The sequence below is a fragment of the Pleurodeles waltl genome, chromosome 6, assembly GCF_031143425.1.
Source record: "Pleurodeles waltl isolate 20211129_DDA chromosome 6, aPleWal1.hap1.20221129, whole genome shotgun sequence".
Lineage (NCBI taxonomy): Eukaryota > Metazoa > Chordata > Amphibia > Caudata > Salamandridae > Pleurodeles > Pleurodeles waltl.
The window spans coordinates 1,455,747,371-1,455,774,489 of record NC_090445.1 but is presented as its reverse complement, the minus strand read 5'-3'; the positions used below and the strand labels follow the sequence as shown (position 1 = coordinate 1,455,774,489).

General features: G+C 41.7%; 1 protein-coding gene across 2 annotated transcripts in view; it reads left to right on the top strand.

The window, feature by feature from the left end:
- Nucleotides 1–27,119, top strand: part of ARID5B (AT-rich interaction domain 5B) — a 407,941-nt gene that overhangs the window by 303,043 nt on the left and 77,779 nt on the right. For both annotated transcript variants that reach the window (XM_069240914.1, XM_069240916.1), the window contains 4 exons: nt 1,813–1,925; nt 5,522–5,720; nt 16,470–16,522; nt 20,989–21,086. In XM_069240914.1, coding sequence (XP_069097015.1) covers nt 1,813–1,925; nt 5,522–5,720; nt 16,470–16,522; nt 20,989–21,086 — 463 coding nt within the window. The remainder of the gene's footprint in view (nt 1–1,812; nt 1,926–5,521; nt 5,721–16,469; nt 16,523–20,988; nt 21,087–27,119) is intronic.

Genomic DNA, 27,119 nt, shown 5'->3' with positions numbered 1-27,119 from the left:
GTTGGAAGGTGATGGGCTTCAATTTCACCTTCAGCATCACGCTGGTGACATTATAGAGATGAATCTCGTAATATATTGACCTTTAAATGGCGAACTTTGGCAGTCAGTGTCATTTATGGTACTTAAGTAACGTCAGCTCCACCTCATCATTCATAATACTATTTCCTGTTGCTGCTCAAGCCTCTCTCCATCCATTGTGATGACAGGCCCTTAGGATTTCATTCATTGAACCGCATGCTCATCCCTTTCAGTGTGGTGCAGGACTTTGTCTATAGTGATCAGTTCACCAAGGTGTTTTCCTGGCACTGCAGATGTTTTAAATGAAGTGACATTTACCTGTAAAATGTGTTTTTTTTACCCGTAGTGCAGTTTATCCATGAGTATGTTACACATAGGAATTTCGATAACGCCTCCATGTGTAGAGTACACACAATGCTATAAATAAAGGCAGAAGTGTGAATTAACAGTTTAAATGTGCTTTCAAGTGTGTAATTTAATGTACTCATGGGTACGTTAAACATATGCATTTCAAGTGGGTGTGCTCAAACAGCAGTAGCCAGTGGTGTGTCTAAGGAGTGGCCCGGGACACCCGATTGGAATATATACTTGGGAGCAGAAAGTAGTAACTTTTGCAGTACTCTGAGGCCTGTGTATGGATTTGCAACTGACTTGAATTGTGAATTATGGTAAAATGCCCCTGTCAGTTTAGTTATAATATACTTTAAAAAATAACTTTTCAGAAATTGTTGGTTAAGTGGAGCAGCTTTACAATTGCTGCATTTTCTTACTTTTACACATACGTTGTGCATTTACAATATCCATTACGCAATTGTACATTTTGGGAAAATGGGCCTGAGTCATTGTTTATGCATAACAAACATATGATCAGGTAAGTTGCACAATGAGTATATCAACTTGAATCTCATTAAAATGAACGTGAGCTGACAGAAGGTTGTAAGTTACACATGGAAACCTAAATTATGTTTTGCATACCTTCCTTTTACACTTAAACAGACATTTGTGCAAGTAAGTTGCTCAATGTGTATATATGCTTGAATCACAACGAACTGATTGTGAACTGACTGAAGCTTGTACGTTACACAGGTGTAAGCATGAATTACACTTTACATACTTTCCTGTTACATTTAACCAGACATTTGTGAGTGTAAGTTGCTGAATGTGTATATAAGATTGAACCATAGTGAAATGGTTGTGAACTGACTGAAGGTTGTACGTTACACAAGTGTAAATATAAACTAAGCTTTCCATTCCTTACTCGTGCATTTGACCACACATTTATGCAGGTAAATTGCACAGTGTGTACATAAGCTTGAAGCATAGCGAAATGGTTGTGAACTTACTGAAGGTTGTAAGTTACGCACATGTCTAAACATAAACTAAGCTTCCATTCTTTTTTCTTCTATTTAACCAGGTATTTGTGTAGGTAAGTTGCTCAATGTGTACATAAGCTTGAATCTCAGTGAATTGGTTGTGAGCTGACTGGAGGCTCTAAGTTACATACGCGTGTAAACATAAACTGATCTTTGCATTCCATACTCTTACATTTACCCAGACATTTGTGCATAGGAATGGTTCCAGAACCATTATCTCGAGAACTGACATGCTCTCTCCTCGTCTCCACAGCTTTTGCACTGACCTATTTATAGTCACTCTTAGTTGGAATTTAAAGGTTGGTTAGCAAAACAATCACAGACTTAAAATGTATTTATTTATCGTGCTTTCTCTGAACAATGCTGCGTTTTCTATGTGAAAAAGTGTGCACACATTAAAATTGCACTCTCTTTGTTTCAGCCCCAAATCTTAAAGGTCGGCCTCGCAAGAAGAAACCCTTTTCACAGAGGAGAGATTCATTTAATGGAGCGAAAGATTCGTCCAGTAATTGTGATGCCAAAGCTGTTGCCAAGGTAAAAACTCCCTCACGAGTTTCCGTTCTGTGTTCAGGTGAAGTGTTGTCTCGAGGAGTTCCAGGAAAGTCCTGGGCCTCTGAAGAGGACGTTCTTGGTTTTACACCGCATTCAGCTTCTCGCTCTGCTGCTTCTCCGGGACAAAGAGAAAAGATGCTGTTTGTTTATAAGTAGGGCAGCTCGAGCGCTGACGTCACCGAGTATTCGATTTCTCTCTCTGTAACTCAGTGACACGCCAGAATGATCCACTGAGAGCAAAATAAACACGATGAGTCCCAGTCACTATTAAACACACATTCGCAAATCTTAAAGGTCACCCAGACTCGGCAATTAGTCATTCTCGCAATGAGTAATTCAGGCTCGGTGAAGGATTTTTAATAGACATTCACTTTTTCGCTGGGACTGCAAGTTCCAGGCAGGGCGGTCGCCGTTCATTGGGTCTTTCAGATGTTTGTTCTATTATAGGAGCAAACGCGGGGTAAACGTGTACAGTAACTTCAGATGTTTGAGGCCGGAGATCAGTTCTTAATCGAGAGCATTGATTCTCTGATGTGGCAGCTGTCTAAATATCAGGCTTGGACATCTGTAGCTATTGTTAGGAACCCAGTTGTCAAAATCGTTCTCAGAAATGTTGTACTCGAGAGTTTTCCACGATGACATGGATATATTTATCTGCTTACGTCACAGTTATTATATGGCATGCGCAACTCTATTGGCTTGGGTTCACAGAGCTTCACGACCTTAGTAAATGCAGCATAAAATCGGTTTAAAGAAATCTGACTTTACAAACAAGAAATGGGGCAGCATTGTACTACACGGACACTTCAGTAAAATTCTAAGAGTATTAACCACCCGTAGCAACAACCGTTGAAACACTGCGATGAAAAACACACACCCCTTTCAGTGTGGGAGTTTTCACGTCGTTAGCATTTCCATAGCGCCCAGTCTACCATAAGCGTGGTCTCATGGCATGAGTATGCGTGAAACATTTGTAGGGACCGGGGCAGGAAAGTTTGTGGAGCTCCCCCGGTTCCCAATCCAAGGAGAACCCCGGAATTGGGAAAACATGTTCGGAAAGAGAAAATACAGTATTTGGTGCCCCATGTAGTGGTCACATTAGCAGAATCCCGACTGAACAGGCCAGGTCTGCTTGTTTATTATGCAAATACATTTTGTAACTGCATCACGGAGGCCAAGAGAGAACGGGACTTGGGGAAACAAGCCCCCTGGGCCATCTCTTTGTTATGGGCTTGTGTTTGGTTTTTTTGGAGGTTAGCCAGACCCTGATTCTGGGGTTCCATCACAGACAGCTGGGAGACATCCTGTATTTATATTGTGTTGTTATTGCATTCCGCTCCATGCCTAGTTGGGTGGTGGGAGCATGTTCAGCTCTGCCCTACTTTATGGCTAGGTTTGCACTATGCAAATCCTGCACATATATGCAGTACACTCTGGGCCTCCTTTTTTGATGTGTCAGGGATCTCTGTTAAAATGTGTGTTTCTAGGCAATTGCTTCGTCCAGTCATTATCGTGGCCTGAACTAAAATCCTTCATATAATCTCATTCTGAAAGCTACTGCCTTTGTATCCAAACAATACAATTTCTAGAATAGAATTGTAACCCCAACTGTAATCTATTTTTCATAAGGAATGAAGATTGCAATAACTGCAGATGGCGAAACATATTGTAAGACAGTCAGTGTTACAAATGACTTATCCTCAACCACATAATACATGTCTCATACTCAGCATTTGTGTTTGTATGAGACCTGAAGTAAAGGCATGCGTGTGTTAACATGCATTGTGAAAGCCAACACCTCTGGGTTTAGTCCACTAAAGCATGTAGTGCTAACACATCAGAGAGCTACACTTGTGAGGTAGCCAGCATGAGTGAACTGAGAGAGCTACAGTTGGAAAAGAGGCCATCATGTAGCTCAGTTCAAGCACTCAGGTGAAGGTAAAAGGACGCACCCAAACCTCCACTAGCAATAGGTGAGTGATTGATACTTCCCTGGGCTGAGTCAAGATGTGAATGACAGTATCTCAACCCAATGACTGAAAGAGGCTGATTGGAGAAAGCTAGTAATTGAAAGGAGCGGACTCAAAGCCTGCTCTATATATATTGTAAGCAATAGGTGTGTGGAGAAAACCAGTTATCGAAGGGTGCGGACTCAAGGCCCACCCTGTGTATATTGTAAGTGATAGGTCTGTTTGACAGCTGGGCTGTCAATACAGAAACCTAAAAACAGATAAATATTGAGCCTTGATGTTGAGGGTTGGACTCCTTATCAAGGGTAAAGAGATATCAAGGTCAAATGTTAGAAACTGAGCAGATGGACCATTAGCTTCCTGGAAGGCTTGTTTTTTTTTTTATTTGGTTGCGGCCTTTATTTAGATTACTTCCAAGATCTATCAGTAGATCAGACATGACGAGATTGAACTGCACATCTCTTAATGCATGAAATTAGTTTATGCTACAGTTTTATGTAATATGGGCTTCCTGGTCTATCCATGCTTGTTAGTCCAGGGTGACCCAAAGCTTGACAAACTCAAATCGTTCAATTTATGGAGTAAATCAAGATATTTCAAACTGTTTGTGGTTCAAGGTTACAGCGATTATTTCCCTAAATCTGATTTACCACGTTCACAAGTAGGAAAGAAAACCAACATTCCATGCGCTATTGGGAAAACCTATTTAGATGTTGAACTACCTTGAATCATATCCAAATTAAAAGGCTTGGCTCATAGGTCCCACTTAATCTCTCAAATCTCTGAGAACTTTGATGAATCTCACACACCTTAAGATGATTTGGCCCAGGAGCTGAGAGAGACTGTTCACAGTGTTAAGCCAACACACTCACACTTGTAGACAGATGACTATAGAGGGATTTCCTTTAAAAATAGATACAGAGTGTGTAGCTGGGAATATCACACCCTTTCTTCAGAAACACGGCTTAGATCAGAAAATGACTGGAACTCTTTAAATTGTTAGCATTTCCTTTCCAAGTAATATAGTCAAATAAAAAATAATTGGTAGAAGCCCTGCTTTAGTTTGTTTTCTGGGCTTGGTTTTATGGAGTAATGTTGGCAGTGAGAATTCTGCAGCATGCCAACTGATTTTTAAGAGATGACTTCAATGAATAATATTAAGTGGCTTAAAGTTAGAATAGTGAAATCATTCTAACTGTATTGACACATCACAGACTCAGAGCACTGAAAAACATTAAAAAAAAAAACATTTACGTTTCATTTTCCTTCTTTGCAGAGTAATTATATTTTGTTTTAGCCCCCTCAACCACACCCATGTGGCTTGTTTCTAGCTGTACAAAGCTAACTAAAGGAACAAATCTGATAAATTTCACCACACAATAAATGTTAAGCATACACATTGCTTATTAGTATTCAATAGTAATTTTTGTAGAGAGGATCGAACCACAGTTTCTGTTGGTTTGTATCCTGCTACGTGATGTATAATTTGAAAATTGAGTCTGCGTACTAGTGAATATTGACTTGTGTTATGCTGTTATTCATTTGCATGTGGAAATGATTATAGACCTTGATATCTTGGTTTAGTCCAATAATAGTGTGTTCTTCTAGGTAAAGTGTGAGGACAAATCAGCTTTGCTAAAACCTAAGAGTAACAACAATAACTGCAAGAAACCGATTGAAGGAAGTCTGAAGGTTTCCATTGGAGAATGCAAGGCAGAGGAGCAGACTTTTCTTGTGGCACTTTATAAATATATGAAAGAAAGAAAAACGCCAATAGAACGAATACCATATTTAGGTTTCAAGCAAAGTAAGTATATGATTTCATGCTTATTTTCGTTACCGGTAGCTCAAGTACTTAACTAAACCAGTAATGACCAGGGACAGTTTTTAAAGTATTATTATATTTCACATAAAGCATTTTGTGGTTGTGTGTGTATAGCTTCTTTTTCTCTAGCTCTGTAGCTTCACTTTAACGTGTGGATGAATGAATAAATGAATCACAGTTAGTGAAGGTGGCTCTTTATTGCCACCATTGGAGGCCATATCCTGTGGCCAATGGGAACATTGGTAAGGGTTAAATTACATCCTACAAAAGCAAAGACAGTGACTGGAACAAAATTACGGGGACAGTATGGTTGACTACGAAAATTAAAAATGAACATATGTTATCAGAAAAATAAACGTTCAATTAAAAACCCAGTTGAAGGGATATTATAATTACATTCTAAAACCTAAACATCATTGAAATTCCCCAGTTATGATTAGGAATGGGCAGAATTTTAAATTATGCTGGCGGATTTGGAAGAATTTAGTAATTCCCTGTTACTTTTGTTATGCAGAATTATTAATACATTCCACTGCCGATGGCGGAAGTAATCTGAGGTGTTTCATTTTTAAACAGTGTTGGAAGAGGGAGTAGTCCCTCTGTGTTTAAACACCTCTACATATTTAGCTTTAATTTGCAGTGATTTTTAAACATAAAGCGACAGCTTCCTTTTCTGGCCCTCTATAAAAAACACTTTCTGCACTGCTGTGTATTTTCCTCGGCACCCTTTCATGCTCAGAGTATATAAGGCATATATACTCTGATATCCCTCAGCGGCTTTACATACACTACAGTAATTACTGCAGAGTATGTAAGGATGCCATGTGGTAAGCACTACAGTGGATACCCCTCTGTTTCCTTGCTTACTCTGCAGTGATTAATGCAGAGTATGTAAGAGTGATGAAGGGTATGCACAGCAGTGCCAAATACCACACGCACTTACAGTGCAGACCCCCCCTGCACTCTTACATACACTACAGTAATTACTGCAGAGTATGTAAGGATGCCAGGTGGTAAGCACTACAGTGGGTACCCCTCTGTGTCCTTGCATACTCTGCAGTGATTAATGCAGACTATGTAAGAGTGATGAAGGGTATGCACAGCAGTGCCAAATACCATATGCACTTACAGTGCAGACCCCCCCTGCACTCTTACATACACTACAGTAATTACTGCAGAGTATGTAAGGGTGCTGAGGGATATACACTGTAAGTGCATTTGTTATTTGGCAGAGCTATTTCTTAGTGCAAAATGCACCCTTGCATCCATTTTTGGACAAGAGGGTGCATTTTGCGCAAAGAAAGTAGTTCCAAATTCCCACTCTGCCAGTCGTGGAATTCCGCTGAATCTTATGGAATTTTAGTGCAATTCCGCAGACTCAAATTCCACCAATTCCACCCACCCCTAGTTATGTTGAGTTTTGCAAACGTAATGCCATCAAAATGTAGTGCTTGTGGCCTCACATTTCAATAACTTCTGTAATGAAATAATTATTATTATGACAACACTGATAAAAATCACCTACGTAAACTCACACATCACAGTACATTAAGGGGAAAACTGTACTACCAATGAGTAACACTCCGAAGTAACAAATATGCTCACAGACATGACATGCAGTTGTAAGGGTGCATTTCCATTTTCTGCAACCACATGTCTTCACTAGAATAGACGAGTGCGTTCTATTGATAGCAAACTTGAAAACAAATGCAAACATGAGTCTCTACAGTGATGCCACCAGTAATGTAATTGTTGATGTCGCATTTCCATTAGTAACAATGCCACTTGTAAGGCTAAATGTAAAGTCATATCTGAGGTGATACGCAGGGCACAAGGGCAATATGGTTGTGTAGCAAACCATACCAGAGATATCAAAGGGTTTTTAGCTTCTGGATCATAGCCTATAGTGCACACATAAAGGTTAACCCGCTGTTTTTTGTAGTAAAGGTTATAGAATGTTAGGAGAGCAAACCCTTTGTTTTCTTAAAAATACATTCTGTATGTAGGACGGAAACTTGTTGAAGCTGTTAAGGTTCACCAAGGAATCGGTACTGATTGAATGGTTATATTTTGAATTCTATTTTGAATGGTGCAAAACTAAAATTCAGTTGAGATTGTGCAAGTCCCTAGGCAATCTTTCACACCTGAAACCTATGGACTCAGATTGGTACAGGTGATGCTATCAGATCGTAATTGATGACATTCATTTGTTTTTTTGTGGTAATGTACGTCCATTCTGTATTTCATATGATAAATCGTGGTAATAATGCTCACCAGTGTTAATTTGTATCATGTTTACTAACATAAAAGATTATATTAGACCAGATGTTCCTTGGCGTGGTTTCCCCGTCTTTTTGCCTCTGTCTTCCATATTTTTGACTGTGAGCTGGATTTAGTTTTTGCTGGTTTTGGTACTATGGGCACCTTACCACTACTGATCAGTGCTAAAGTGCAAATGTTCCCGGTGTAAATTGTGATTATGATTGTTTATTCATGATTGACATATTTGATTTACTATGAAGTTCCTAGTGTAGTGCACCATGTGTGCACAGGACCTGTAAATCAAATGCAACTAGTGGGCCTGCAGCACTGATTGTGCCACCCACACGAGTAGCCCTCTACACATGTCTCAGACTTGTCATTGCAGTGTCTATGTGTGCAGTTTTAAACTGTCATGTCGACCTGGCAAGTGCACCCACTTGCCAGGCCCAAACCTTCCCTTTTAGTACATGTATGGCACCACTAAGGTAGGTCCCAGGTAGCCCCATGGGCAGGGTGCAGTGTATTTAAAAGGTAGGACATGTGTTGGTGTGTTTTACACGTCCTGATAGTGAAATACTGCACAAAGGCAATCTCTCCCATAAGTTAACATGGGGATTGCCTTGAAATATCTCTTAAGTATAATTTCCCATTGGAAGCGGATAGAGATATAGAGTTTGGGGTCTCTGAACTCCCAATATAAATATTCATCTTTTAGTGAAGATGGTTTTTAAAATGCATTTTTGAAATGCCACTTTTAGAAAGTGGGCATTTTCTTGCTTAACTATTCTGTGCCTCTGCCTGGCTGTGGAATACATGTCTGGGTCAGGATGACAGTTGGGCTGGTTGTGAATTCACTCTAGACAGTCACACAAGGAGAGCTGAGGTGTGCCCTGCATATCCTGCTGGGTCTTCTTTGGCTAGAGTGGTGGGAGGAGCTGACACTTGCACCTGAATAGGGCTGTGCCTGTCCTTACACAATGCAGTCTTCAACCTCTACAGTGTGTCTGGGACCAGGGCAGGAAAGGCAGGGTCTTGTGCCCTACAAATAATTTCCTTTGAAGTATGCCTACTTTAAAGGCAGAAATGAGTATAAGTTTTGGACCCAAAACCACAGACTTTTAGAACACTTTTGGATCAAGTGGAGACACTGCCGAGTAGAAGAGCTGAAGAGCTTTGAGGAGGAGTACTGTCCCTTTGCTGTGTGTGCTTTGCTGGGTTGACTTGCAGTTGCTGCTTCTGATTTGAAGAGGACAAAGACTGGACTTGCTGTGTATCCTGCTTCTAAGGTTTCTCCTAGGGCTTGGACTGAGCTTGCCTCTGGTTAAGGAGTCTCAGGGAATTCAAAGACTTCGCCTGCTAGCCCCTGGTTTCTCTTGCTGAGGACCCTGACTTGCCAGGAGATGCCAACTTTAGTTCCTGGGCCCATGGTAGTTTAGTTTGGCCTAAAAGAAGAAGAACCAGACACACCGACTCCGGACGACTCCAGAACCGGCGCCGAATCTGTGCCGCTGCCTGCACCCAAAGCCGTGGTTCCTGCTGAAGGGTGATGACCGCAACCGACACCGCAGGCTCGATGACACCTCAGTGCCTCTGAAGTCCAGCAATCCTATGACTCCTGAGTGCTGTGCCACTGACATCTGTGACCCTGCCACGGTGTTTGTGACCCTGTGGTGTGACCACAAAGCCCTCATCACATCTTGACCCGCTGGACTCATCGACCCAGCCGGATCGTAGGGAACCGAAGCCTTGCTGCTGATGCCTCCATAAGGAACCAATGCCTCACCTCCTGTATAGCAGTAAGGAACCAACGCCTCACCTCCTGTGCTGCAGTACGGAACCAATGCCACACCGGTTCCAGTGGGGCCTCACCTCCCCCGACTCCGTGCCATGTCTTTGACTCTGCCTTGTTTCTAAGGTACTGTACTTGGTGTCTGTGGGACTCTGTGACCGGCGCCGCGCTCCCTCGCGGGTGGCGTTCGACTATGAGAGCGACTCCACCACGACTCTATGATAGCGCCAGTTGGAGCTATTGTGTTTCTAAGCTCTTTTTTGGGGTTTAACCTTTGAAATTGTGTATCGTTGCTTGTATATGTTGGATTTTTGTTGTTTTGGTCTTATTTTACTTAGATAACTATTGGCTATTTTTCTAAACTGGTGATTTGTACTATTTGTAGTGTTTTCACTGTGTTACTGTGTGTGGCTACAAAAACTTTACACATTGCCTCTGAGATAAGCTGCTCATGACAAGCTACCAAAGGGGTGAGCAGGGGTTATCTTAGGTGTGTGACTTCCTTACCCAGACTTGAGTGAGGATCTCTACTTGGACAGGGTGTAAACTGACTGTCAACTAGAGACCCAATTTCTAACAGATTAGCCAATCACACAGTAAGGGGTGTGTTCTTGAATCTTCAAAATGTCAGTGGTAGGAGAGAAGCTGATTCTTGGAAGTGGAAGAACGACGATAACACTTTGTCATTACTTGGTGACAGGCACATTCACATGTGGCCTCAATGGACAGTCTTCACTTTAGATAAAAGAATGATTAACAAAGCTTTTATGACGTCTAGGTTAAATTATTGGACTGAATATTCACTGAGTTTAAAATGCACCATCATAGTTAAGTTCTTATGCGCATTTCTCCTGACCTACATCCGTGCTTCTCAGAGAATGAACACTTGTTTATAGGCTGTATATTGGTTTGTTTAAGATACTTAAGTAATATGAATAGATATTGTAATGTCATTTGATATTTTATTTCTATCATTTATGTATTTTGGTGGGTGTTAATTTAGGTGCACTCTTTTTTACATATAGTTTGTAGGTTCCTAAGGTTGCTTTATGTATTAATTATTGATTATTGTCTCATGCATTATATTACCATTTGATAATATTTTGTGTTTACATTCAATTATGATAAAACAAAACTTGTCCAAAAGTCATGCCTGGTGCAACAGTCTTTGTAATGTCACAAGTACAAAGGTATGTTCAGAGAAGCTTCAAGTATTTCACTACGTTCCAAAAACCTGAACCCTTGGTACTAGATGTTGCAGGTTTACAGTGGTTTGGTTGCTTCAATGCATATTAACCATGAAATACTTTAAAAAAATGTTCTAGAGTTCCAAATAGCTAAGTATCGCAATTGAAAATATCACAAAAATGGGCACATAGTTGTATGTACCCATAGTTTGATAACTCCAAAGAAAATTCACTTCTTTCCCTGGCATTCACCTCTTCTTCTCTTCTCAACGTCAGCTACATCCCTCACATGGCGAAAGCCACCTTTGCTACCACCAGTGCTGCTCGGCACCTTATGTTCTTCAACAAACACACATACCTTTTATGGCAGTCTGAAAGAATTAAGTTATTTAAATCGCATAATTTGCGAAATGATCACAGTGAGTAAAAGGATCACTTTGCTCATTATACTCGTTATTGTAAAATGACGAATAACTATGATGATTGCTAATTCTCCGGCAATAAAAGTGGAAGATCAGGGTAGCAGAGTTGATAATAGTAGTACTTTTTTGAGACACTTTGTGAATATCTCTACTGTCCTTCATCTTTCAGAGACCTACCGCTTTAGGTAGCTTTTCCTTTACCTCTTCAGTTCTCAGCTTCAAAGGCTTGAGTACGCACCAGAAATTGAATTTCAGGAGTACATATGATGTTAATAAATAGAGTCATATTCCAGTAGCTAGAGGGTGATATTCATGTATTGTCTTACGGCAGGTTAATTAATAATTGATCTCCATTCAGCTAGAGCCAAATCTGGCATAGGTCTCCTAAAGCCAGCAACGCACAGGCCAGGTACAAATGGGAGTATAGGTGACTGAGCAGTTAAGCTGCTGACATTAAAATTGGGAGATTGCAACTCTGTCTCCTGCTTCGGCACATCATCTGAAACATTGTTTGATTTCTGCCAGATCACGTTACCTCCCTGTGACGGAAATTGAAGATATGTATAATTTAAATATGTCAAGGGCAAGTTTGCAGTGTACTGTCTACCACAGTGGTTCCCAATGTGTTGTCCAGGGACCCCTGGGGGTCTGCTGAACCTCCTGAGGAGGCCCGTAAATGTTTAGAAAATAAACTAATATTAACAGAGTATAGAAATAAAGTGGCTAAATGTACAATTGAACATTTTGATACATACTGTAAATGTCAAGCAATTTGAAATTGGAAACTAAACATTAAATTAGTATCTTTGTTTTGTCAAGCAGAATACAGTATGGATGTTGTGTTGGTTCAGTTGAATTTAGAAAAGCTCCAACTTTCTTACTAATATTAAAATATTTATTTTATGCGTTTGCAAGTTAAATAAAATGTATCATTTGTGTATGTGTTTGCTGGAATGCTTGTTTCTGTATTTTTTTTGTACTGTTTTGTGGTTAAACTTATCGACAATGCTTAAAGCTGGGTCCCCTGTTCCAATAATGGCTCAGTGGAGGTCCCTGGATTCCAGTAATTATAAAGTGGGGGTCCACAGAAGTCAAAAGGTTGGTAACCACTGGTCTACCGGTCTGCTAGTTACTTGTCCCATCGCCCCTTAATCACATCCTCCTTATGGTAATCTGGTCTCAAGCAGATCTCATGCACCATGATGCTCTGAATATAACTTCTTGCTTTTGAGAGGCTTCTACTATAATAAAAATGTTCCCCATAATAACAATTCCAGTGCTGTTTGGTGCCAGATCTGCTGTATGTGAGCTACTTATATAAAATCAATGAAGGTTGCCAGAGTTGAATTTTGAATTTGAGATATTTAAAAGTAAATGGGGGTCTGCCTGAATTATTTATTTGGATAAAAGATGACATAATACTGACTTTCCTGATATCACACGCAGCCTTATGAACGTTCAAAGAACTTTAGTGCTAAAAAGGGGGGCGAGTTCCTAGTAAATGTTTGTGTTTCTGGATTACATAGGTCATCCTGGGCTAAATTCTTCACAGTTCACATTTCTGGAAATTTTAATCTGGAATTATTTACGCTTTGTGATTTTGGTGTGGTTAGTCACGTTCTTGATAAGCTCAGCCTTTACTTTCAGAGGACTTGTCAGAGAAAATGTTGGAACTTTAACTGGAAACAATTGAATTGGAAGGAAAACATTGCACACCATCTTCTGCACACACTACCTACACTGGTCTTTTCATTGCTTTGGTCCTGTGATTTACCGTGCTTTGTGGTTGTGATGTAAGGTAAACGACGACAAACTGCTTTCTAGCAAACCTTAACATAAAAACAAGACATAGAGCCTTGAAGGGCAGTGTATGTGCAGTGAAATCAAATGTGCAGCTGAATGTGTAGAGATGAATACACAACTTCAAGTGATGCACTGAAATGTCACCCTCCAGATTCAAACCATGTGTCAGGTTGTAAAGAATGTAAAACGTGTGTGTTTTAAATAACAATTTGAATACCAAATACCAACTGGCACTGATTGCAACAGAATCCTGGCAAGCACGTCAAACTCGCACAACCACAGATGATTACATTGTTTGTCTGAACGAGGCGCGCTCAAAATAGACATAAAATGAATTTACTGTGCACAGCTTTGTTGCATTATACACAAACTCTTCTTAAACGAATGCCTAAGCAAATCTGTTAATGGCTTTCAAACAGTATAAGGTTCAGCTACGCTTTCGAAAGCTGTTGTGCCAAAGGGCCTTGTTTACTATTTCTGCACGCACGGAAGTACCACGGGCAGACGAATTCAAGTAGGCCCAACGGAAGTCGGTCAAAATCCTTAATTCAGTGGTCACGAGATGTCCGGAGATGAGCGAGTGGAGAGTTTATGGCGTGGTGCTAACTGGGGCACCTGACGCTTATGTTCTGTAAGTTTTCTGCCTGGGTGTTTTTTAAGAGAAGGCACGCATCACTGACAATAAATTATGGATTGCAAAACTGCTGCTCTGTACATAAAAAAAGCCCCGCATGCTTTCCACGAAAGGAATCGGGAAGTGACATTTAAATATATCTTATGAACACAGATATGTCAGCACTGAAAAGTAATGTATTTAGGAAGCAATCTCTCTGGATTTGACAGTGTGTGAATTTGTTAGAAAATCAGTTCCTCCGTTCCCTAAATAGATGTGGTGGACAAATGTTTGTGGTTTGGTACCCCACTGTCCCCGAATCAGTTTAGTTGACAATCAAAATTCAAAATTTGGTACATAGACCCTGCCCTAAAGTAGCACTTTTACGGATATCACATCCCTTGGATGTACATTGCTCTCATTATCTTTTTTCCTTAGTTGAGACCTTTCTTCATTCAGATCAAGGATTTCTATTTGATGCTTTTTCTCTATTTGGATGGTGCGTCTGTCACCAGGCAGTGGTGTGTAGAAGGTGCAGTGACAACTAGGCCAAGAGTTTTAGGGGCACTGCATCATAACATTGGCTGTCTTTTAAATCCCACCCCGTGAGAAAAGGGCCACTTTTGTTGCCTGCTTTAGGGCCTACACTACAACTATCAACAAAGAGTTGGAAATAATGCTTAAATTATTCTCAGCCACTGAGGATTGGTCAGGGCTGTATTCCAGGCCTTCGTTTTTCACCCACGTGACTCTCAACAGATTCAGCCATGCACCTCAGACTTGGTCCTGCTCCAACAGGAAACATTTATCTCAAACTGTCAGTTAGGTCCCCTTAGTACAGGAACACATGCAACCCAGATGTCCTTTCAGCCTACATTGGCTTCATCAGTGAGGTATAGCATAAGTCCTGAGGCACAGTGAGCGCGGCACTCAGGTCTTGGCTAACCTGTCACACTTGGGGTGTCTACTGAAACAAATAATGTGGTGGGTAATAAATGGTGTAGTTTAATCAGTGAGATTCTGAAGGGTTGTGAATGTTAAATTTCCTGACTAAAAAAAACAGTATGCCTCAAGGGTGCCAGGATGAGCAAGGTTTGGGATACACCGTTCCCATGAGGAACAGGTTCAATACTGATTTGCAGAAGATGGGCCCCTGTCAAAGCTCCTGATTGAAAAAAAAATAAGTTGAAACGTTTTTGAGGACCAACCAAAGCATAGGAGACCCAACTCAGCACCGCCCAGACCCAACTCTCAAGCCAAGAATGCATTTATTTGGGGGGCTGTCACACCCCAGTCACCCCCTGAAGCTACGCCCCCAGAGGGAATGCTGGAATTGGCCATTGGCTACCATTGTGTGATGCATTCCAGACCATCATTTTTTCCCACTATGCCACTGTAGACAGAGATCGGCCCTGTGCAAATTTGTGTTGGTCCTGCTACCATAGGAACAGCGCAACCCAAACTGCCAGGCCAGGTGTCCTCTATAAAAGAACACTAGCAACCCCATACCAGTTTTGTCTTTAAAGCCTATGGCATCCTTGTGCACACTATTGTAGTCAGTGCTTCGAGGCTTAATTTAAACATTTTGAAACTGCTATTTTGTTTTGTGGTTTGTATGGTGTAGTAAGTGGAGTAGTCACCAAACCTTTGCATCAGATATTTTGCAGTAGTGGTTCATGGTTGCAGCCCTTTCTCCTGTGACCCACATCAGGTGTGACGATATTGTTGGTCTTTTCTGGTCTCAAATGATTGCTGCAGGTGAAAGGTCGCACACTCCGCCAGAGGCTATACGGGTACATGCGTGAGTCTCCCTGTAGTAGCTATGTGACTTTGGTGATTTTTCTGTAATTGTGTGTAGCGAAATAATGATATTATCTGTCTTTGGCAAATATTAACTTTGCAAAGCGAAGCTTTAATAATAGGCTGTCTGGCCCTTTAAGCAGTGAGCCATGTGACGATAGTGTAATGAATAACGGGAGTGTTAACTGAACCGTGAGACCATACCCACTCGTCAATTAAGCATTTGTATATTCTTGAAATCACTTTCGTACGAAGAGCTATTGTGCAGGCTCTGGGTCACCAACACTTGAGTCAAAAGCCAAATGTGCGCCAGAATGTTAATGAGTAATAAATAAACCACCATGGTGCAAAGTGATGGGAGGCGAAACTTGTGGATCTAAAGTAAGTGGAGTTTTTCATTTGGGAGCATGTTAAGTTACTGTTTTGCCGAGGTAAGAAAAAAGCAGATGACTTTTAATGGTATCCCAGCAGGAACGTATGTTGGCATGCTGTTACTCATCTTGAGGTTTTTGGATGGAGAGGTGCTTCTTACATGTAGAAAAAAATGTTTTTTTGCCCTATTTACTTAAAACAAAGCACTGTTTTAGAGTAAGATTACAGATCTTCCCCTGCAGTGTAGTTTTTCTTTTTCTTTAGCTTCCAACTATTCCTTCCGAAGGTCTCTGATGTTGTTCACTTCTATTAATGTGTTCTGTTAATTTGACATTATTCCTGGAACTGCGCCATTGTCTAAAAATATCGGCTAGATTAAAGATAGTGTGTGTTTTTTCACATGGAAAATGTTGAATGTGCTTTTGTTATGAACCACTGTGGCTAATGCAATGCTTATCTAAACACTTATTGTCCCTCTAACAGTTAACCTTTGGACTATGTTTCAAGCTGCTCAAAAACTGGGAGGATATGAAACAGTAAGTGTTTAAGTGACTTAAAATTAATTGTGCAATGTAACACTCCCTTGTTTGACAGGAATGGGAAAATGCAAAAGCAAATAGTCATTTGGAATAGCTGAACACATCAGAGGTTTATTGAACCAGCTCCACAGCAGGGCGCAATTAGTTCCAGCTTTCCAGAATTGTAAACTCGTCATAAGCCGACCAGTGGAAAACACATGTAACTCTTCCCTGTCAAGGAAATTAGTTGGGTCTGTAATTTTTTCCCATGTTGAGGAACGGCTATTATTGTTCGGCCAGCCAAGATTGTATAAAAGTCATTTCGCTTGGCAACATACCTGACATCTGTTCTCGTCTCATATGAGAAATGTATTAAAAGCTTTCCGACGTAATCACAATGCCCCATTAAGGAATGGTGTGATACACGAGCCTGCTTTATGGCTGGTGTAAAAACTGTATCATATCAAGGTCAGCAGCAAACAAACAGGAAGCAATCAAGCAAGCGCAGAAAATGCTTTGACACTGTTTATCTGCTAATTGTATCTGACATAAGCAGTTTATTTTTAGCTCCCAGGAACATTCGATGGTCGTGCACTGCACAGTACAGTGTGTACTGCGAAACCATTGATATGTTTGAGCAAGCCCTTTAGACCGAGATCTGCAAAAAAGAAGAGCTGCTTCAATGCAGCGCGCAGATGACATCTGTAATATAAAAACAGAACAAAAGGCAATTGACACAGAGAGATTGCGTCAGTGGAAATATTTCCTTACACACAGCGATCTGATTACTCTCCGGCGGCTGCTGCTGCAATCAAAAGAGCGGAATTAATTCTTGAAACGTAATCTCGAGCATCTCTTTATGGAAGTAATTTATTTAGAGCGAAATAGCTTGGCTCTGTTATTGCACAAGACATACGGAGGTTGTGTTGTGCACTCTCTCTGTCGCACAAAAACGCCCCTTTAACAACAAAGCCTTTTCTTGGCCGAGGGCCGTTGCCATCAAGTTGACAATATGGTTTAGTTGTCCCTCAAGTAATTGATAATTAGGAAATCTAAAATGAAGCCTGAGGGACTAATAATGGCTATGTGGCAAGAGGTTGCATGGTATTCAAAGGCTGGGAAAGTACTACCTGATAACATGAACTGTTATTATTCTGAAGTACAATACTCATAAATGAAGTGAATTTCACATTAGGAACAGAATGTCCTGTGCCCTTCTGAAATGCAGTACTACCAAATAACTCCGTCATCTGCATATAATTATATTTCGATGTCTTGTTTGCTTATGTGGATATCATGGTGGCCTCCAGCATTAAGCAAACAGTGAATTCTATATAGTAAATAGAGAAATGATAGATTATGTTTTTGGGTGACACAACTTAGATTTATGGGTATAAAGATCAACAAAGAGCAGTGCTGTTACGCCTTTTCCACTCCAAACATTTTAAATCATATCACATCAAAGGCTAAATTCTAAAACACAAATCTATAAGTAATGAAATATGTGCAGGTTTTAGGAATGTAATAGTGTGCTTCTTTTTGGGTTATTTTTTAATAAGAGTGAGTCATATATTCCTGGATACCCTGTCCTCGCAAATTACTTTATAAGTGAATTAAGTTAGTGTATGTTAACCTAAATTTATTTTATAAGGATTTTTTCTTAACAGTCTATAGCTGTGGGAGATATAGAACTCCCAGTAGTTAGTGGAAACGTTTGAGCTTCCTATGATGATCCCTCTGGTATTTGTCAGCATCACATTAGAATGTAACTCACAACAGCTTCTGTGCCATAGCTCACTATTTGATTGTGTGTGATGCTAACAACTAAATCTGTGTTCTGGTGCGAAGGTTTGGATCGAGAGAGGGATGGGTGGAGGACAGAGTTTCTATGTTGGGAAAACTCTCCATCACATACGTTTTGCTGTGTAGTTATCCAGCGAAAGGGTGCTCCTTTCTTCAGCCACTGTTGCATATGATAAATATTGCACAGCTCCTTTTGTTAAATTTAACTGAAAACCTGTTTTAAGTTATAGTAGACGATTGAGGTGCACTCTGCATTACCTTCTATATTTTCAGCCAGACCAGGGTGAAATCAACCAACCTCCATAAGAATGATATACTCTGAGTGTTGTAATATGAGACAGAAAGTTTTGCAACTCTTACTCTATTGAAAATGCTCTGACCTTTTTATGTTACTCAAGGATGCCCAAAAATCTGCACATTCCCAGAGGGCCCTCCAAGGTTTTTGACATTCCATCAGAAGTGCAGAAAGCCCAGCTGATCACCTGTAAACACAACTCTGTCCCCTACCCTAGTGCAGGGTCGTACTGTCCCCTGAACGTCTATAGAGAGACTGACCTCTGGTGACATTTTAGCTTCACTTGAAGGACAAAGGTATTTTTGTCTGTATTTGTTTAACCAGAGAGCCATCCTGCTGACCCTCATTCTATGTGAATTCTACACAGAAGTGGTAGCGTCAGTAGTGGGCCTCAACTGGCAGGGAAGAAAACTTCCCATGCCTTTCCATCATGATCAGTTAGGTATTTAGGGGGACTCCCGAAAAAGGCAGAAGCACAGGGTGATTGGGTTGTTCCATTGGGGCCTAAACCCAACAGGTGATTATCCCTTACCTCTAATTATATTTTTGAATAACATACGAAGACTGAGAATCTGAGTGATTAGATACGGCTGCACATTACATACAAGGAGACAAAAAAAAGCAATAGAAGAATTTGCAGTTTGATGTTTCTGCTCAGTATTTTCACAACTTTAATACACCTCACATCAATTCTATCGTGAATTTGAATGGTGTCATATTTGCTTTCCCAACTGAGTGACAACAGATAATCATGACCTCTTCAGTGAGCTGAGTGGCTCAGTTTGGTCACTATCCTTTGGGTATCAAATGCCATAATTCTGGCCTACAGCTCATCATAAGTCCAGGATAGAATAATCCTCTAGGAATACACTCAAAAACTCAAAATGGAATTCTTTGATCACTATTTAAGAATATGGAAATACAAAATGAACCTGTAGATTGGTGGAACAGTTATATGCTGCAGTGGCATCAGAGGTCATATATTCAATCTGCTCTTTGTCGGGGTACACTGTTTCAGGGTTTACCCAGTCTCAAAGACTGCACTTGTAGGAAAGAAGAGACACAAAAACTGAGTTATGGCTAGACAGCTATGAGCGCACAGTGGTTGACTTGCCTAGGTATTCTCAATTATGTTAAAATATTACTGCCATTGCGCATTGAGTTTCTGGCAGGAGATACGTTTTGTGATCAAGTAGTGAGCAAAGGGCACCCCAGTGACAGGATGCTGACTGTGTGTAGATGGAAGCAAGGGAACTGTGTCCACATAGAACCCCTTAACCTCCTTGTCAGGAGATCATACAATGGAAGAGATTGCAGCGGAAGAAAACATGTAATGTAATTGGCAAATAATTTCTGAATAAAACCCTTCCCTACATATAAAGATTCTCAGATTAATTTTCATTGTAAACATTTAGAAAACAAAAATGAAAGTATTTTTCCCTACAGTTACTTTGAAAAACGATGTTTATAACGTATTATGGGCCAGATGTAGGAAGGAAGCAATTTGCGAGTTGCAAATTGCGAGTCCTTCCGACTCGCAATTTGCAACTCGCAAATTGCTATGCAGTACGGTGTCTCAGACACCGACTGCAACTCGCTATGGGGTCGCAATGACCCACCTCATGAATATTCATGAGGTGGGTCGCAAATTGCGGCCCCATAGCGAGTATAGGCACTCGCTAACATGGAGGCCTGCTGTAGTCCTCCCATGTATGACATCGGATAGAAGTGACTGCAACATGTGTTCTATTTCTAAGGCTTTTATCTAACATGGAGGCCTGCTGTAGTCAGCAGGCCTCCATGTTAGCGACCTGCTTTTCAATAAAGCAGTTTTTTTTTTTTTTTAAATGTAGCCCGTTTTCCCTAAGGGAAAACGAGCTGCATTTAAAAAAATCCGAAACCTTTTGTTTCGTTTTTTTCAGGGCAGGGAGTGGTCCCTTGGACCACTCCCTGCCCTGAAAAAATATTTTGGGGTCCATTCACAAAGGAGAAGGGGTCCCATGGGGACCCCTTCCCGTTTGCGAATGGGTTACCATCCACTTCAAGTGGATGGTAACTGCGACTCCATTTGCGACCGCATAAGCGGTCACAAATGGAATTGCATACCATTGCGAATCGCAAATAGGAAGGGAACACCCCTTCCTATTTGCGATTCGGAAATGCATTTTGCGAGTCGGTAACGACTCGCAAAATGCATTTCTGCATAGGAAACACGCATTTGCGAGTCGCAAACGGCAAATTTTGCCGTTTGCGACTCGCAAAGTGCTTCCTACATCTGGCCCCATGTCTTGAAGTAGAGAATATGAATTTGTTTATGCCGGGTGCAAGTGTTGCTGAAACTCCTAATAATGCTACATTCAAGTTTCTCTCATTTTTATTTTACCAGATTACCGCCCGTCGCCAATGGAAACATGTCTATGATGAATTAGGTGGTAACCCGGGAAGTACCAGTGCTGCAACATGTACTCGCAGGCATTATGAACGGTAACGTCCCATAAAGAGACATGGCATTATTCAGAACACTGGTAACCTGCGTATTCTTGGGTGCATTTTGCTTATAATCTCATTATTTTCAAACACTGACATATCCATTATAGAACTGAAAATACGTTGTAACTTTTCACTGTCATATTGAATAATGGGCTCTGAAAACTTCAATGTACATACAGAAGGGTTGCATATTTTATTTAGAAAATGCCTCGTAACATTTTTTGTTTTTGACTGAGCAAATTACTTTTTTTTCTCTTTTGCTCTACATTTCTTTAGTATGTTGTCCGATCCATATTGTTTCACTTGTACATTTTTTATAACAAGCAGCAAATCAGCTACCTGGTTTGTTTAAGAGGACCAAGAGAGACATTTAACAATTGTCACCAAATTTATAACCTGGAAACGTAAAAGAAAATAGAAAACGAGAAGGCAGAAAGATCTGCTCAAGGACTAACCTTAGTTTCTCAGATTTGTTGACAACATTTTGCAGTACTAATGATATTTTTTGTGAATTTTGAAGCTTGCCCCACTAGCCCTCTTCCATTTAATAGACTTGCTGTGATTTCTTGTAGCAGCATGCGCAAGTGTCCTTTTCCTACATTGGGGCCTGAGCGCATTCCTATCTAAGTTAGGTTTCTGTAAAGATGGTGTAGACTTTTATTTCCTTCATTTTTAAGTCTCAAAGCTATTGGAACCGCCGTTCTAATATGCTTGTACTATGAATCAGACTTTTGAGTACTATCATGATCCTATTATAATTCACTAAAACTGAGATGGAAACGTCACAGTACTAATACGTTTTCTGTTATTGAGGCTCTTTTTAATCCTGTTTACTTGTCTTCATCCCATGTATGACATCGGATAGAAGTGACTGCAACATGTGCTCTATTTCTAAGGCTTTTATCTGGCCAGTATGTGAGAGACTACAGTTTTATAATCATCCTAGGGAACGGAGTGCTTCCAATGTAGACTTTCTCCATGTATAGCTCTAGCCTGTGCACATTGATAGTGTGGCCTTCTGTTCATGTGACTTGGCATTTGTAAACTCCAGTATTAGTTTTTAGGTCGAGCGCGGAAGCGCACTGGCCTGTTGTAATCTTTCAGTGGGCTTTTAACCATGCCCACCGCACGCCCATCACTGTCATTCGTTCATGGTCTTGCCTTTCTAAAATCCTTTGTTATCATTGGGAAATGCTTTAGGTATGTCCCTTCTTGGGGCAGTTTTGTTACCACCTTGGCCAGCGACCCTGTTACATGGATAATTGCACGTTTGCAGATACGTTTGACTGTGAGCAACCTTCTTTTTCTTTTGTGTTTCTCCTTCCTGCTCATGGTGGTTGTTGCGCTTTGAATCGGCTTTCTTATATCAACTGTTTTACTTTTCATTTTCAATTTATGTGGCAAGAAAAGTCCAGTTAGGCTCTAACTCGAGCAAACATGAGACCCACTGCATTGCAAATGCTTGTTTGTGGCTGTGCAAATTGCCACACTAGTACCTGCATCATTTCTTTAATTTGGGTTGTTGTGCTGTCAGGGTCATCTGTTTCTGTTGACCAGGATTCTCTAACTGAAGTGCTTAGTCTGTCTGTGGGTCAGAGGTATATGTTAGCCTTTAATTTGCATATTAGTAAGAACTCCAGTTACTCTTTATTGTTGTGACCTTAGGCTCATCTTTACTAGATTTTCTTGTACTTCTAAAGCACCAGTGTGTGCATGTGTATCTTAGCTTTGAAGGCCCCACGGCAAAGGACTATTTTATTTGCAGTGTCATTAATGATCTCGGTATTTCATGTGAGAACTAGACGAATGTAGCTTTATGTGTAATTTAGCTAAGCATGCACAGAATGTGTTGTCCTGATTAAATTCAGAGGCAGGGACTTTTCTGCAGCCATAGGTTGCCTTGAAAAAGTGTAAATGTGTGCATTCCTATGGGAGAGCCAGTCTGATGGTCAGGAAAATGTATTATAAATGAAGTGAACATCCCCAGTGTTGCAACTTTATGGAGGTTGACAAACATTTGCAACGTCTTTTCCTCATATATCTGCAAATCCAAATCTTTACTTGATTGAACAAGGTGAAGTGGTACAGAAATGACAGAAGACCTCACATGAGAGTTTTTTTATTGACATTCCAAAGATCTCCTAACCTAACTCCCACGCACCACGCACGCAACCTGGGCATCATCCCGGACTTCTCTAACTATTACCTGCCAAGTCAACGCCATCTCTTTGTCATGCTCCCACATCATCTGTCTCCTCCAAAAGATTTTAAAGTGTATTCCCTCCGACACAAGGAAGGCAGTCACTAGCAAACTGGACTATGGCAGCGCACTCTATGGCGGCATCACCAAGATTAATCAACACTACAAAGAATCCAGAATGCAGCAGCCAGACTCATCCTGACAACCCCCGGCACAGCCACATCTCCTCCCACCTCAGAGACCTACACTGGCTACCAGTCAACAAACGCATCACATACAAACTCCTGATCCACACCTACAACACAATGCACAACATAGGAACGGCATACATCAACTACCGCCTCACCTTCTACATAACAAACAGACATCTCCGTTCTTCCCAACTCACCCTTGCAGCCGTCCCCAATGATCCAGAAAAGCACAGCAGGAGGAAGATCCTTCTCCCACCTAGCAGCCCGTACATAGAACATGCAACCTCTGCAACTCAGGCAGACTGCATCACAGTTCAGGAAGGACCTCAAGACCTGGCTCTTTGACTGAGCAGCACACCCACTTAGATTTATGACTTTTTTGTGTACAAGGCCTATGGGCTTTCGTTTGCTTGTCATGATAATGGTCTCTTTTAACGAGGTTGTTTTGTGTATGGTTTTAATTTATATTATTGGGAAGTAAAACTTCAGAAGTGCAAGGGAGACAGAAAAATATTCTGGAACCAGAAAAAAACAGTGATTTGATGTACTTGCCACTAATCCCCCCCGTTCGGTAAACATTTTGAAGACTGCAATAGAAATAATTACTTGACGCTCAACTAGATAAAGCTGCTAAAAAGATGTGCACGGAGTTCCTCTTGATTGATGTAATAAGTCACTGACGCTGTGAGAATTTCACTCAGATGGTGTTAAACTCACCAGTTGATGAAAATGGAGAAAATAGTTTTTGCTAGCCCCAGGAAACAAATATTTTGTGTATTTAAGAATAATTCAAACAGTGTGGGATTAATTTAATGGGATTAGTTACTTATCTATGATGAAAATATTTTGTCTCCATATTCTTGGCAGTTCATTTTGACATCAATACTTTTATAGCAGTATTTCAGTGATGCCACTGATTAGAAGAATACCAGGTTCGATGGCATCTGTTGCTGTAGATACGCATGTTTTGCATAGCTCGCCATCTGGTGTTGGGTCGGAGTGTTACAAGTTGTTTTTCTTCGAAGAAGTCTTTCGAGTCACGGGACCGAGTGACTCCTCCTTTTGTCTCCATTGCGCATGGGCGTCGACTCCATCTTCGATTGTTTTTTTTCCGCCATCGGGTTCGGACGTGTTCCTGTCGCTCCGAGTTTCGGAACGGAAAAACAGCTAAATTTCGGAAGATTTTCGTCGGTATTGTTGCGTTCGGGATCGGCGTAGTCAGAATCAACACCGCATCGAAGATCGAAGAGCTCCGGAGCCCTTCGGGGTAGTTTTCGATCCCCGTCGGGGCCTGCTCGGCCGACCGCGTGTAGAAGAACGCCGATGGAACGGACCCCGTTCCGTTTCTGTCCCAAATGCCACAAAAAATACCCCTATTCAGACCAACACTTGGTCTGTAACCTGTGCCTATCACCTGAGCACAGTGAAGACACCTGCGAGGCCTGTCGTGCGTTCCGGTCCCGAAAAACACTCTGAGACCGTCGAGCAAGAAGACTTCAAATGGCGTCCACGCCGACAGCGCACCGAGAGTTCGAGGTACAGGAAGAGGAAGAAACCTTTTCGATACACGAATCGGACTCCGAGGAATTCGACGATCCACGAACCGTGAGTAAGACGTCGAAAACCACGCATAAGAAGATTGTCAAGGCCCAGGGGACGCCACTGCCACCAGGCCATGGCTCCACCCATAAATTCGGTGACCGACCGTCGGCACCGAAAAAGGCCCAATCAGTGCCGAGACCGTCCGACTCCGGTCGAGACACCGGCACGCAGCCTTCTCGGGACCGAGAAAGTGCTGGAGACATACATCGACACCAAGATAGCGGTGTAGACACGGCTCGACGCCGAGACAGCGGCACCGATGAAGATCGACGCCGAGATGTTTCGACTCCGAAAAAGAAAAAAGCCACCTCGGAGCCGAAAAAAGATGCAGACAGGGTTTCGGTGCCGAAACAACCTGCAACCGACCCAGTTTCAGGCTCTTATACCGAAGAGCAATCAATGACCTCCCAAATGCGAAAGCATAGGTTTGAGGAAGACCTGCAATCCACCGATGTAGACCATACGCAGAAACGTATTTTTATACAGCAGGGGACAGGAAAGATAAGCACCCTTCCCCCTATTAGGAGAAAGAGAAGACTGGAATTTCAAACTGACCAAACACCACAAACAAAAATGGTGAAAAGGGTTACTCCGCCACCCTCTCCTCCACCTATAATTCACGTCTCGCCAGCACAAACTCCATCACATTCCCCGGCTCACACCACCATGAGCCAAGGTGACCAGGATCAGGACGCATGGGACTTATACGACGCCCCTGTGTCAGATAACAGTCCGGAGGCATACCCTACAAAGCCATCACCACCAGAGGACAGTACTGCATATTCTCAGGTGGTGGCTAGAGCAGCACAATTCCACAATGTAAGCCTCCACTCAGAACAAGTCGAGGATGACTTTCTATTCAACACCCTCTCTGCCACCCACAGCTCCTACCAAAGCCTGCCTATGCTCCCTGGTATGCTTCGGCACGCAAAAGACATCTTTAAAGAGCCGGTCAGAAGTAGGGCAATCACACCAAGGGTTGAAAAAAAGTATAAAGCGCCTCCTACAGACTCTATTTTCATAACTTCGCAGCTGCCACCAGATTCTGTCTTTGTAGGAGCAGCTAGGAAAAGGGCCAACTCCCACACATCTGGGGACGCACCACCCCCAGATAAGGAAAGCCGCAAGTTTGATGCAGCTGGAAAGAGAGTCGCAGCACAAGCTGCAAACCAGTGGCGCATCGCTAACTCACAGGCACTTCTTGCGCGCTATGACAGAGCCCATTGGGATGAGATGCAACATCTCATTGAACATCTACCCAAAGACCTACAAAAGAGGGCAAAGCAAGTGGTTGAAGAAGGACAGAACATTTCAAACAACCAGATACGCTCCTCCATGGACGCAGCAGACACAGCTGCAAGAACAATAAATACATCTGTGACCATCAGAAGGCATGCATGGCTACGAACGTCTGGGTTTAAACCAGAGATTCAGCAGGCAGTTCTCAATATGCCATTCAACGAAAAAGAACTGTTCAGTCCAGAAGTGGACACGGCGATTGAGAAACTTAAAAAGGACACGGACACTGCTAAAGCCATGGGCGCACTCTACTCCCCGCAGAGCAGAGGAAATTACAGCACCTTCCGCAAAACACCCTTTAGAGGGGGGTTTCGGGGTCAGGCCACACAAGCCAGCACCTCACAGGCAACACCATCCAGTTACCAGGGACAGTACAGGGGAGGCTTTCGGGGCCAATATAGAGGAGGGCAATTCCCTAGGAATAGGGGAAAATTTCAAAGCCCCAAAACCCCTACAACTAAGCAGTGACTCACATGTCACTCACCCCCTCCACACAACACCAGTGGGGGGAAGAATAGGTCATTATTACAAAGCATGGGAGGAAATCACTACAGACACTTGGGTTCTAGCAATTATCCAAAATGGTTATTGCATAGAATTTCTACAATTCCCTCCAAACATACCACCAAGAGCACAAAATTTATCAAAACATCATTCCGAGCTCCTGAAGATAGAAGTTCAAGCACTATTGCAAAAGAACGCAATCGAGTTAGTACCAAACACACAAATAAACAC